We start from the raw sequence: 14,535 nt of genomic DNA on the forward strand, positions 1-14,535 counted from the left end.
AATTCCTTCATTCTATGATATCCTCATATTCTTTCCCAGATATTTATGTGAGTTTTGTGGGGTTTGTTTGTTTGTTTGTTTTTTGCATAAACGCTTAACTTTTGGACTTCCCTGGTTGCGGAGTGGTGGAGAGTCTGCCTGCAAGTGCAGGGGCAGTGGGTTTGATCCCTGGTCCAGGAGGATTCCACATGCCGCGAGGCTGCTGAGCCTGTGTGCCCCAACTACCGAGCCCACACTAGAGCCTGTGGTCTGCTGCAAGAGACGCCACCGCAGCGAGAAGCCTGCGCACCGCAACTAAAGAGAAGCCCATCAAGCAGCCAAAAATTAAATAAATAAATAATTTTTAAAAAGAAACTTGGCCTTTTCCCGCTGCTCTCTATTCTTCCTCTCTTCTTCCTTCTCCCCCTCCTTACCACTCCCTTTTTCTCCTTGTCCCCCTTCCTAAAAATTTTTTTCTTGACTTGCCTTTTCCCTCACACTCTGGTAATATTCAGGATGGAGATTGGAAAAGGAACTTATTTGAGGAAACTGAGGATGATGTATATTTTTAAATGAAAATTAGCCTTGAATGTTTTATGATATTTTTATATTATATGTATCAACTCCCTTAAACTAAATCCCAGTTTAAACTATAATCAATGTTACTTAATTGGGTTTATTTTTTAAGTAATATAAAAGGTGATGGATTTTATGTTTTAAGTATATCATTTGCCCTTTTCTCTCTTTAGAAACTGTCACCTTCCTAAACTGGTTAATAGTGGCATGGAAGATCCATTTGGTAAGTATCACCTGCATTTTTCTTAGTAAATGATATTTGTGTTTTATCCTTAGCTCCATTAAAGCTTTGAGAGTAAATTGATTTTTTTTCATGTTTATTGCTAAACTCTCTATCAGTTCTCAAACTTTTTGACCTCAGCATCCCTTTATACTCTTATGTATAATTGAGGGCCCCAAAGAGCTTTGTTTGTATGACATATATCTATTGATATTTACTATATTAAAAATTAAAATAGAGACATTTTTAGAATATTAATTCATTTACAAATAACATTAATAAACCATTCATATGTTATATAAATAAAAAATTTTAATGAAAAATAGCTCCCAAATAGATTAACAAGAAGAGTGGCATTGTTTTATATCTTTGCAAATCTCTTTAGTGTCTAGTTTAATAGAAGACAGCTGAATTCATGTATTGGCTTCCTGCATTTAATCTATTTTGTTGTCACATACCCAGCAGACTTTGGAGAACTGACTGTACAGTTTGGAGCTAATGAGAGTGAAAAGATATATAACATTTTTGTATTATAAAAAATAATTCTGACATTGCTATGAGGCACTCACACTTTGAGATCCAGGTGCCCTAGAATGTCAGTTACTTCAAATAAAGCAAAGAACCATTTGACAAGTTAAAATAAGTTTTAAATTCTGTAACTAGCTACTAGTGACTAGCCAAGTCACTTTAGTCGTATCCAACTCTTTGCAACTCTGTGGGCTGTAGCCCGCCAGGTTCCTCTGTCCATAGGATTCTCTAGGCAAGAATCCTGGAGTGGGTTGCCATGCCCTCCTGCAGGGGATCTTCCCCACCCAGGAGTTGAACCCATGTCTTTTAAGTTTCCTGCATTGCAAGGTGGGTTCTTTACCATTAGCACCACCTAAGAGAGTATAAATCTAGATACAGAAAGGTTTTATATTTACCTTTTTGACTAAAAAGTCAGTCACTGTGTACTCAACTCTGTTTTCCTATTGAAAACAAAGAGAGGTACTGTCTGGACCATTTTGAACATTTATGCCTTGGGGTGTTTATTGATTATGAAAACTATTGATGTCTCTTTAGTGTGCTTAAGTTTACCTCCATGCTTTAAAAAGTGTCTCTGTAGAAGAGAAATGGTATTACTACCATACTTTATAATTCTCTAGGATGAGACACCTTAGCTATTTTCCATGCTTTTAAATATTAAGCCACTCGACTTGCCTACATGTTACTGGAAATACTTTTAAAAGTTTGTGATGTGGTCATCTAGAAAGCCCTTTGGGGGGAACGTCATAGTTCCAGTGTCATTGCCATACAGCTTCATTAGAATTCTTGAGGCATAGCTGAAATGAGCCTTCTATTATTTTTTAGTTCTCCCAGATACCATTGAGAACTTTAAAAGTAAAGATGATGGGTAAAAGCTTTAAAAGGAGCCTTTCCATTGTCTTAGGTTGTAGGCAACTTTGTAGTTTTATTTGTTTGCCTGCATTGGGTCTTAGTTGCAGTGAGCAAGTGGGGTCTTGGCTATGGCGCACAGGCTCAGTAGTTACAGAGTGCGGATACAGTTTTTTGGGTTTAACACATTGTGTATCCCTAAATTTACATTAATGAGTATGTAAAACATTCTTGCACACTGATGAATATTATACCTCCCTCCATTAAAAGTAAAACAGCCAAAAAAGAAAAAAAAAACAAACCCAAACTGTATACTGGGAAGACTAGTTGGGAAGTACTTTCCACCTAAAATATGCACCACTGGTAGTCCAGTGGTTAAGAATCCGGCTTCCAAGGCAGGGGACTTGGGTTTGATCCCTGGTCCTTGGGGAACTAAGATCCCGCGTGCCTGGAAGCTTACAGCTAAGCCTGCACACTGCAACTACTGAGTCCTCGCGCTCTGGGGCCCACAGGCCACAACTGGAGAGGAGCCTGCACACCGCAACCAAGAGCCCGAGAGCTGCAACTAAGAGCCAGTACACCCAAAGATAAATAATGAAAAATAAATAAAAATAAAATATGCATCAGCAAAAAAAAAAAAAAGCAAGCAGAGACAGTTTTCCTTGATTAGCCTCAGCCTGCTAGAGGCAGGTTTTGATTTGAACATTTTGTGATTCTTCACCAAATGGGAAAATCTGAATTTCGTTTTATGGCAGTGTAACTTTTGAAGTGCGTGTTCAGTTACTCAGTTGTGTCTGACTCGTTTCGACCCATGGACTGTAACCCAGCAGCTCCCCTGCCATGGGAATTCTCCAGGCAGGAATACCAGAATGGGATGCCGTGCCCTCCTCCAGGGGATCTTCCCACCCCAGGGATTGAACCTGCATCTCTTACATCTCCTGCACTGGCAGGTGGATTCTTGACCACTCGCACCACCTGGGAAGCCCATAACTCGAAGTAGTATAGGTAGTGTTCCAAGTTTCTATTCTGTTCACGCACAGTGAGGCAAAACTTTACTGTTGTGTCCGACTCTTTTGTAACCCCAGGGACTGTAGACGCCTCTGTTCATGGGATGTCCCCGGCGAGAATACTGGAGTGGGTTGCCATTTCGTTCTCCAGGGGCTCTTCCCGACCCTGCATCCTCTGCATTGGCAGGTGGATTCTTTACCGCTGGGCCACCAGGGAAGCCCACATTACCATAAATTGAAAGTGAAGTCGTGTACGACTCTTTGCGACCCCATGGACTGTAGGCTCCTCCGTCCATGGGATTCTCCAGGCAAGAATACTGGAGTGGGTTACCATTTCCTTCTCCTAGGGATCTTCCCAACCCAGGGATCGATCCCAGGTCTCCCGCATTGGAGGCAGACGCTTTAACCTCTGAGCCACCAGGGGAGCTTAGGTTCTTTGGGCTCCTGGTACAGTTAAGTAATCAGACCGCTCAGGTTCATAGCTGTTGTCTTTCTTTGAAAAGACTGCTGTTTTACACCTTGTCAGATCAGAATTTCTCCTCCGGTTTTAATGACCCTAAATGGCTTCTTTAGGACTTGGGCTTTTTTTGACTCTGAGGTGTACATTACATGTAGCTTGTCAGTGAAATTCTTAGTTTGAGCACTAGAGGGCAGTCAGTACTTTATTCATAAATTTGTAGCTTCTGGGGCGTTTTTTATGAACAATTTGGTAAATTGAGTTGATATATTAATAATTGCCTGGTGACAAATCCTAAAGAACATGTCCCTATGATAAACTAATGTAACATATGACAATTCCAAAGGCTTTTATAGGAAAATTTTTTTCCCTTTGAATGACCTCTTTACCTCACCTAAATTTAAGCATATCGTAAATGGATTTTAATCAATTAAACTTACTATTAAACTAATTAAATTCAACTTAAAATTAAATGTAACTTAAATTTGGGCTCCCTTGGTGTCTTAGTGATAAAGACTCCGCCTGCCAATGCAGGGGACACAGGTTCGATCCCCGGGTCGGGAAGATCCCCTGGTGAAGGAAATGGCAATCCACTCCAGTATTCTTGCTTGGGAAATCCCATGGAGAGAGGAGCCTATAGTCCTTGGAGGTCACAAAAGAGTCAGACATGGCTTAGCGACTAAACAACAATAACTTAAATTTACTAGAGAATTCCAAAGGGGAAGTTGCTATGAAAGTTATAGTTGGCTAGTAGTCAGTTGAAATATAAATTAATATGTGCTTTTGATCACTAATACGAGAAAAGGTTTGTCTTCTGTGCTAGTGAGGATTTTTTTCCCCTTCTATTTTTTTATTTTTTTAATTTAATTTGGTTATATTCCCTGCATTGTACAGTATATCCTTGAGCTTATTTTTATAGAATAGTTTGTAGGGTTTTTTTAAGTGCTCACAAAATGTACGTATGATAAGAATTTGGTTTACTGGTTACCGTCTACTCAGTGCCATTGATAAAGAATAAGAATTCTGAATGCAAAATGAGTTTGTTTCTAAGAAGATGGAGCCTTTAAAAGATGGTTGAGAATTTTGTTACAGTTAGATTAACTGACAGTTATGTAGATACATTGAAAAAGAATTTGTTGTATTCTGAAAATTAAAGTGAGATATTTAGTTGGACAGATCTAAGGCCTTTAGGACATTTCTTACTTACATGGACAGATGTTTACACAGTTTGTTATATTTTAAAATTACATTTGTTAGTACCCCCACTGGTCTCAGTGCAAAGTCTTTAGGGGTTGGGAAGTTGGCCAGCTCACTCTGGTAGGTATGTTTTCCAAAATTCAAATTTTCTCTTGAAAGCTTGATGTATCTCGCTGGCAACAAGTACTGTCAGTTTTACTGACAGTGACAGATTCCATTCATTTTTAAGAAAATATTGTGCAACATCTAAGCTTGAACAACATAGTTTTTCATTCAATCTTTTCAATAAAAATGGTATTTCATGAAAAAATGACTAGTTAGGCTTGCAACTCAATTATACAAGTGCCTTTTGTGAAGGTGACCATTGTATTTATCACTTCATCATGCAAAGCAGTAAAAAGACATATAGAAGGCTTGAGATTTATTAAAACTAATAATAGTTTTTATAAATTATCGAGGATTTTATTTCTTAAATTTTCATTATTTTTAACTATAATTATACAGTGGTGAAGATTATGCATCCTACTACAATTTGGTGCCACTGCCTTGATTTGTGTGAAGGTACCAGCAGTTTTACTTGCTTTTGTACCCTCAGTACAAGTGTCAGCACAGTGAAAAATGCAACTAATTCTTTAGTATTATTAAGTAGATCGTTGTACCTCTTGAGTCCTAAAAGGATCTTGGGGACCCCCAGGCATCAGTGGACCACACTTGCTTCAGATTCCTAATTTTCACTGAGTCCCTTCTGTGGAAGTCATGGACAGAGTCAAGACTTAGTCCTGGAAATTGCTTTGGGCAGGGCTTCAGTCTTGGACACTTGGCACAAGAATGGTCAGAGGGAGTGAGCAACTCTGTGGTCTTTCCTAAGTTGATCATGACCTGCCTGCCGCTTTTGGTGCTGCTGCTGCTAAGTCGCTTCAGTCGTGTCCGATTCTGTGCGACCCCATAGACAGCAGCCCACCAGGCTCCTCTGTCCCGGGGATTCTCCAAGCAAGAATACTGGAGTGGGTTGCCATTTCCTTCTCCAACCTGCAGCTTTTGGGAATAGATTAAAGAACACTTCTATAGGGTGAAATGAGTCTTCTGATCTCATCAGGAAGCTCAGTATTTTGAGAAGAAATTCACCAGCATTTAATCAAGACCAGCTCACCTGAGCATTATCTTCCTTAAAAAAAGAGAATAAATGGCAGCAGAGATCTTGGTATGACAGCTTTCAGTATGTCTCTTGGGTCACACTCGTCCATTATGGACTTGTCTCCCTGTGTGGTACTCAGCTGTCATCTGGGGTATTCTTATTCACCTGGGAACTCTGTTTCTCTCCTCTGTTGATTCTTTTTTTCCCTAAATCCCATGTCTTCCTCTTTCTTGATTGCCAATAACTTCTCAGTGATGGACCTCATGAAATAGTTCTCTAATTTTCATGCCTTTTTTTCTCTAGCTCTTGAAAGATTTCTTCATCTTTATATCCTGTTAAATTTTTCTTTTATATTATTATGTTTTTAATTTCTAGGAGGTTTCTTTTATGCTCTGAATATTTCTGTCATAATATTCTTTATTGTTTTCAACAGATTTACTTTGCCCTGCCTAGGCTCTTTTCCTCCAAAGTTCCTTTCCTTTGTTTTGATCTCATGTAGGAGTTTTCTTCTGAAGTCTAGTAATAATTAGCTGTATGCTTGTGATTAAGAGTGATGAGTGAGCTTTAAATTAGCTTTAAGTGCATAGGCTGGTCGCCCTTGGGCCTTACTGTAGGGTTAGCTTCATGTCCCTATTGTTGAGGAAAGTGAAAATGAAAATGAAAGTCACTCAGTTGTGTCCAACTTTTTGCAACCCCATGGACTATACAGTCCATGGAATTCTCCAGGCCAGAATACTGGAGTGGGTAGCCTTTTCCTTCTCCAGGGGATCTTCCCTACCCAGGAATCCAACTGGGATCTCCGGCATTGCAGGCAGATTCTTTACCAAGTGAGCTATCTAGCTCAGTTGATTATTGAGGAATATCTCTTTTTATCAGTAAAAGGATTCAGGGGGTGGAGTCTTCTCAGCACTGTATGGTGAGGGGTGACTGGCAGGGTTGCTGCAGTCAGTATTCATTATGTTCACTCAATTGCCCTCAGTTTTCCATGCTCTGTTCCCATCATCAACCATCTTTTGAGTCCCCCAGTCCAGAGACTGTTTAGTTTTATCCCTTCCAGAAAACAAGTCTCCAGAGTTCTGCCAGGATTCATGTGGGACAAACATTCAGGATCATGGAATGGGGAAGGTGATAAAGGAATCAAACAGCTTTTATCCTTAATCTCCTTATTTTATTCCCTTTTCTTTCAAAGGGACCTGTGGTAGAATACAGTGAAAGTATTAACTGTCAACTTATATTGGTTTAAGCTACTAGTGTTTTGTTTTTTTTTTTAAAAGTAAGGGCTACACTGTACATAAGTGCTGGGGGAAGGAAGGGTCCAGAGAAGATATGTGTACAGTTTAAGCTACTGTGATGCTTCTTTACCCCACTGCTTTTTAAAAATGGCTTATTCCTGCTTCTGCTTTCTTTCTTCCTCTCTTCACAAATGTTTATGGGTTAGCAGTCATTCTTCTAATAGCAGACCCAGGAGGAGGAGAGGATCTGTGTATGCTAAATTGACTTCTCAAAATGTTTTAAATTTTCTAACAGCTTCATTAAGTTTCTGTATACCCTCCCTTCCACAGAAGTGAGCACAGTTCATTGAAAAAAGTTTTTGGTTGTGTTTGATGAAATAATTATTTAATGAAAAAGATTGTTGGTGTAAAGCCTGAGTTTAAGGCTAGCTGCAAAAGCTTTAATTTATATGCATGGTATTCAGGTAACAGATTGAACAGATTTACAAGGTAATAGTTTCTTTAGATTAGAATTTGTATCATATAGGAAATATGAGAATCAGTTTGTTGAAGCAGAAAACAGAAGCCATATCCTAAACAAACTTAAAGTCAATTATTCCTATTCTAAATCTGAATTTGTAAATTATTACTATGTTTTAAAGGGGGTTTTTCCTAACCTTTCAGGGACATTTGTTGAGGAGCCATGCTCAAGACTAATGCATTTCACTTAAGTTCATGGGAAAATTTTTTGTGATATTATCATGTTGTTACTGCTTGAAGCTCAAAATGTGCTAATAACACAGTCCTTTCTTCCCTTCTCTTTGAGAATGAGGGACAAAATACGAACTTAATTAGTTTTGAGATTCTTAAGGTGTAGGAGGTAAATGCCTCTGGAATTAAACAATGCCAAAAATGACGTTAGTTCTATTTTTTTCCTCCTGTGGTGTTCAGTAGAAATTTAATATAGCATTATTATAAAATTAAATATCTTCTGTCATATTATTTCCTGATAAGAGTATAAACTTATGGAGGGCAAGATCTTTTTACTGTTCTATCCCACTGCTCAATAGTATTCATCTGTATTTCTTATAGTGGTTTTAAATTTTCAGCATGAAATAGAATTGACGATCTTAAGGGAAATAGAGTATATAGAACCCCAGTTTGTAGTAGAGCACTATGGATGTTAATAACACAGATGCCCTATTTTTTCTGTCAGTAGAAAAAGATGAGCCATCTCTGTAGTGATGCCAGCTGAAAAGTAGTGATGCTGACTTTCTGGACCATCTCCCATATCCTCTCACCACTTTTCATCACTTCTGGCTGCTGCTTACTCCCTAGAAAATTATAGAAAGTGTAATAGGTAGACTAAATGTGTAGATGATTTTCCATCTGAATTCAGTTCTGCATACTGAACACTTTATCAGTGTGTCTTAGACACAACATAGGCAATGATTATAAGAATGAAATTTAAAAGGGAGGGATAGTGGGAATTCCCCAGCATCCCCAGTGGTTAAGACTCAGAGCTTTCACTACTATGGGCTGGGGTTCAATCCCTGATCAGGGCACTAAGATCCCCCAGACTGCACAGCGTGGCAAAAAAAAAAGGGGGGGGGGGTGGAGAGGATAGGAAGGATGGATGGTTTTCATTTAACATTTTGTATATTCCTGTATGGTTTGCAAATGTATTTTGTTTTTTAACACAGAAAAAGATTTTATCTGGATTGAAGGGTTATTGACATTTTAGTTCCTTCTTTATATTTCTGTTAAAAATTAAGATATATAAAACAAAGAGAATAAATTTTATATACAGTAAAATTACCTTGTAAAGTATGTAATAGTACTGTTGACAAACATATAAAATTGTGTAACTACCATCACAATCAAGATGTGGAGTACTTCCTTCACTGCCAAAAGTCCCTTGCTTACCTTTTATAATCAGAATTATACAATATGTAGCCTTTGTCTGGTATTTCCGCTTAGCATAAAGCTATCAAGATTCATAGATGTTGTTGCATGTATCCATAGTTCATTCCTTTCATGCCTTTTCCAGAATGTAATAAAACTGGGATCATACAGTAGCTTTTTCCATACATACTTTTTTCAGATTGACTTCTCTCATTTAGTGGTATCCATTTGTGGCTCCTCCAATGTCTTTGTGACTTGATAGCTCTTTCCTTTTGAGCACTAAAAAATATTCCTTTGTTTGGCTGTATTGTGACTTATTTATCTTTTACCTACTGAAGAGCATCAGTTTGCTTCTAAGTTACGGCAGTTATGAATAAAGTTGGTATAAACATCTGTGTGTAGGTTTTGTATGGACACTAGTTTTCAGTTATTTGGGTAAATACCAAGGGGTGCCATACTTAGAAAGTATAAAGGTATGTTTAGTTTTTTAAAGAAACTCCCAGGACTTCCGTGGTGGGCCAGTGGTAAAGAATCCACCTGCCAATGCAGGGGGCTTAGGTTCAATCCCTGGTCCGGGAAGATTCTATGTGCCGTGGGGTAACTAAACCAGTGTGTCACAACTGTTGAAGCCCCCACACCCTAGAGCCTGTGTTCCTCAGTAAGAGAAGCCAGCACCATGAGAAGCCTGTGCTCTGCAATTAGAGAGTAGCCTGTGCTCACCGAAACTAGAGAGAGCCTGTGCACAGCAACCAAGATCCAGCACAACCAAAATAAATCACTGTGATACCCCATATTGTCTTCCTGAGTGGCTGTACCATTTGGCATTCCCATCAGCAGTGAAGGAGAGTTCCTGTTGCTCCACACCTTCTCCAGCATCTGGTGCTGTCGGTGTTGTGGATTTTGGCCAGTCTAATAATTAATAGGTGTACAGCAGCATCTCACTGTGGTTTTAATATGCAGTTCCCTTGAGTAATAATATTGAGTAACTTTTCATGTTTTTTTGCCATTCATATCTTTTCTTTGATGTAATATCTGTTCAAATCTTCTTTTTAAAAATTGGCTTATTTTTTTGAGTTGTGAATGTTTTTTACATGGCCCACATATAAATTCTTTATAAGTGTTATTACAAATGTTTTTTCCCAGCCTGTGGTTTCTCTTATTAGCAGATTTTTTACTTTGATGAAGTCCAGTTTTTTTTTTTTTTTTAAGATTACTGTTCCTTGTCTTCTAAGAAATCTTTATTTAACTCAAGATTAGAAAGGTATTTTTGTTTTTCCTTCAAAATGTTTTATAGTTTTGGGTTTTACATTTAGGTCAATGGTTCTTTTTGAGTTAACTTTTGGATATGGTGTGAAGTTGAAAATACTCTTCATTGTCCCCTGAATACTTTGACACCTTTATTAATAAATTCCTGATGAAATAGGTAATTTTTTAGGGAAATACAATTTGCCAGAGTGACTCAATATATGAAAATCCTATGTAGACTAATAGGCATGATAGAAAAGGTAAAACACAAAATATTTCACTCTATTTTGAAGAAACAGATAGTTATAATGCTATATCAACCGCAGTAGAGAAAAAGATAGATCTTATACCTTTTTAGGGACTTTGCTGGTGGCCCAGTGGTTAAGACTCCATGCTCCCAATGCACGGGGCACAGGTTCTATTCCTGGTTGGGGAACTAGATCCCACATGCTACAGTGAAACTCCCACACATGGCCGCTAAGACCTGGCACAGCTAAATAAATAAATAAATAATTTTTTAAAAAAAGTAGCAAGCACATTTTTTACTCAATTTTCTTCTTCTTCTTCTTCTTTTTTACTCAATTGATTTTAAAATTGGTAACATTAGGACATGTTTTATAAAAATTAGATCTAATGTCCTTTTACCACTACAGTTCAGTGACAACCCATAACATGAATGTTGTATATATCCTTTTAGTTCATTCTTTTCTTTTATAGTGTTCTTATATAACCCTTTAATAAAGAACAGCTATGTGAAACCAAGAGACACTACTGCAGTTACCATGAAATACTGAAGAAATATCTGCTAGAGCAAGAACAAGAAAAGAACGCCCACTGTTACTTTTACTTAACATTATTTTGAGAGTTCTTGGTACAGTAAGATGAGCAATCATGTTCTGGTAATGAACAGAATAAGTATATACTTATTGGCTAATATTATTCTCTCTTTAGAAAAATAGTCCCCAAAGAATCAACTGAAAAAGAGTTCAGTAAAATGGCTGACTAAATGCAAATTAAATGTTCAAAAATGAATCATTAAAATTTTTTTATATATGTAGAATAAATATCTTAAAAACCAAGGGGATTTGAAAGTATTTACAACTAAAATTATAAAATACCTATGAATGATCTTAATAAGAAATAGTGTCTGCCCTTTTTTATTGATTTATGATGCCATTTTGCTCAAGCTAAGTTTTAAAAGGTCTCAAGTGTATTTTTTGGATTATATAGTCTGTTCTGTTGAACTGTCAGTTTTTGCACCAGTTCTACATTGTATTTATTATCATAGTCATTTCAAGATCTAAGAGAATATTCCTCATTCTCCTTATCTATTTACCTTGATAAAGAGCAGTGTGCACAGCACAGTGTATTTGCATATTCCCATTTAAAAGTGTGTATTACTTTTATTAAAGAAACCTTTAAAGTTCTTGAAATTTTTATGGTTTAATAGTCAGTGATAAGTAGGACTTTCTTGGGGGTCTGGTGGTTAAGACTCCAGGCTTCCACCACAGGGGGCATGGGTTTAATCCATGGTTGGATACTAAGATTCCACAAGCCACGTGGCATGGCAAAAAAAAAATCTCAACTTCAAATTCAGATTACATATGATCAGTGAGATTTAAAAATTGAAAGTAAAACTAGTATGAACATTTCACATTAGGCAGGGGACCATTAGTTTCAAAACAACCTCAGTGGTTGGCTTCTTGGGCCTCTAGAGTTCTATCATATTAAAAATGGCCTTTCATGATAGAGCTTTGACTTGACTCAAAGACAGGATATGTTTTACAAGATTGCAATTTGAAACATCATTGGAGTCGAGAACACACACGTGTGCACACACATATACACCCCCTAACGGAGGCTTCCATTAATAGAAGAGGACAGTGGTATAATGGACTATCTTGTGGATGGTGTTAATGGCCTTCGGTTCCTCGTTGAAGACTGGTGTTTTGTTTTTTCCCCATCACACTAATGTGTATCCATTGCGGGCCAGAGGGACATCATATCAGATTGTAGTCTGTAGCTATAGCTTTCCTTTATTTCACTGCATAAGATTAAATAAATACTACATTTTACTTGACTGTTTAAACATCTTAAAACTTCATATTCAGGTTTCTTTTGATGATTGTATATTTTGTTTTTCTTCTTTGATCTCTTAAAAGAACTTAAATGCTGTAAAGCAGATGGATCTGCCTGCTTTGTTTTGTCCATTTTGCCGCACCCTCAATCCCCACCCCCATCCTTTCCCTTTTCAGTCCAGAGCTTAATAATCAAAGCACTAGAGTAGCAAGAACCCGTAAGAATTATGTCTTAATAGTAAAAGCGAAAAGTGGCAGCAAAGGAAAGACATTCTTGGCTGGGGTGAAGCACTTTGGGGTGTGCTTGTTACTTCTAGTTATAATCTCATAATGCATCCAGGGCCAGTAGCTTAACATTTAACAGTGAAGTCCACTTAGTTTTGCTTGATGATTTATTGTCAACTTAAAACATACCCTAACCAATCAAAAGGAGAAAAAGTAGATGGATGGTTGATTGGCTGGCTGAATGATTCATTAATTCATTTAATAAGTTTTCTTAGGCACATTACCCTAGCTGCCATGAAGGGGGGAAAAAAAACAATAAAATACAGTTTCAGCACTCAAAGAGGAGATTAAAAACTATTAATGCTACACAGAATGAATGAATTTTTTTTTGAATTTTTTATGTAGATAAAAATAATTGTGTTATTGGAATTTCATGCCACATTTTTCTTTTTTTATTATTATTATTTTTTTCATGCCACATTTTTCAGTGTGACTTGTACTTAAGGAAATTGTTAAAACAAAACTTGCTTTATAGCATTAACATTGCCTTTTCTATACCTGTGTTCTTTGAACACTTTAGAATTGATGACTTTAAGGAGAGTTTGTCTTATTATTTTTGTCTTGAATCTAACAGGAAAAATTGGTGAACATGACAAAATAGGAACAACTAGGGACTTCCTAAGTACCTTAGGTAGTATGGGTAGACGGTACATGGTGGTAAAATTTGGGTTTCTCATGAAATACTAGGACTGAAGTATTTTTGTTCTAAATTTGGTTTGAGGAGTAGTAGAAATGGTTCTTTCCCATATAGTCAACTTTTCTTTATTCTAGACCTTTCACTTATTTTCTAAGAAATCCCTTTAAAATTGATTTTGACATAAGAAACATCATTCTTGTTGGTGTCATACCGGAAAATATCAGAAATAAACTAAGAGATGAATTTTTGGTGTTTTTCAATTTAACATTGTCATTTTGGGCAATTGACATAACTCTTCTGTACCTGAATTTTACTTTTGTTAAAGTACTATCTCCTAAAATTTTTCTAAGGTTAAAAATAAATGTTCTTATCTGACACCAAGGAGGTATTGTGTGAATTCAAAGTCTGTTTAGTAGTAGTTGGGAGTGGAGATTTACACCCTCTTAGATATGCTTACTGTTTAGATATGAAGATTACTTAGATATGAAGCCTAGCTTTGCCGTTTATTAGCTATGAACTCCTTGGACAAGTTTACCCCTGGGTGACTCAGTTTCCTCAACTATTAAATGGGGATAATAAATGGTATCCTCCTTAGAGGCTTGTTGTGAGCGTTAGACAAAACTCAATGCTTAGAATAGTCCCTGGCATTATAATACATGCTCAATTAATGCTAGTTGTTGTTATTCAGAGAGAATGGGGAGAAGGAATGCAAAGAAGTTGAACTTAATTTATCTTCCCTGAGTTTTAGCTTTCTTTTTCATCAAATCTTTTGTTAGAGATGTTCATGTGTAGCAGTAAACCACTTTCGGTAGTATAATTTATGTTTGATTTTTTTTGATGGAGACTTTTACCGTCTGAGCAGCAGCAGTGAGCGCAGCAGAGAAGCACAGAGGTCAGGAAGCCGGAGGCGCACCGTGGGCTGCTGTTTGTTCCCCGCCCAGGAGTCAAACCCATGTCTCTTGCATCTCCTGCCTTCTAGGGCAGGTTCTCTACCACTGGTACCACCTGGGAAGCCCCATTTAGTGAAATGATCAGAAACCAGGAAACAGGAATGAGGGGGAGAAGAAGCAAAGACCAGAAATCAGCTTTGAGCGATTAGAAACTGGTAGTGCTCCTTTCAGCCCACTCCAGTATCCTTGCCTGGAGAATCCCATGGACAGAGGAACCTGGCAGGCTGCAGTCCACAGGGCCACATGACTGAAGCGACTTAGCCTGGCACGGCATGGCGC

At 37.5% G+C, this 14,535-nt stretch overlaps 1 protein-coding gene across 9 annotated transcripts in view; it reads left to right on the forward strand.

The window, feature by feature from the left end:
* Positions 1–14,535, forward strand: part of PHACTR4 (phosphatase and actin regulator 4) — a 100,278-nt gene that overhangs the window by 25,244 nt on the left and 60,499 nt on the right. For all 9 annotated transcript variants that reach the window (XM_061148364.1, XM_061148367.1, XM_061148362.1 and 6 more), the window contains one exon: positions 729–778. In XM_061148364.1, coding sequence (XP_061004347.1) covers positions 763–778 — 16 coding nt within the window. In that variant the 5' untranslated portion in view covers positions 729–762. The remainder of the gene's footprint in view (positions 1–728; positions 779–14,535) is intronic.

The sequence above is a fragment of the Dama dama genome, chromosome 8 (genome assembly GCF_033118175.1).
Source record: "Dama dama isolate Ldn47 chromosome 8, ASM3311817v1, whole genome shotgun sequence".
NCBI classification, from domain to species: Eukaryota; Metazoa; Chordata; class Mammalia; order Artiodactyla; family Cervidae; genus Dama; species Dama dama.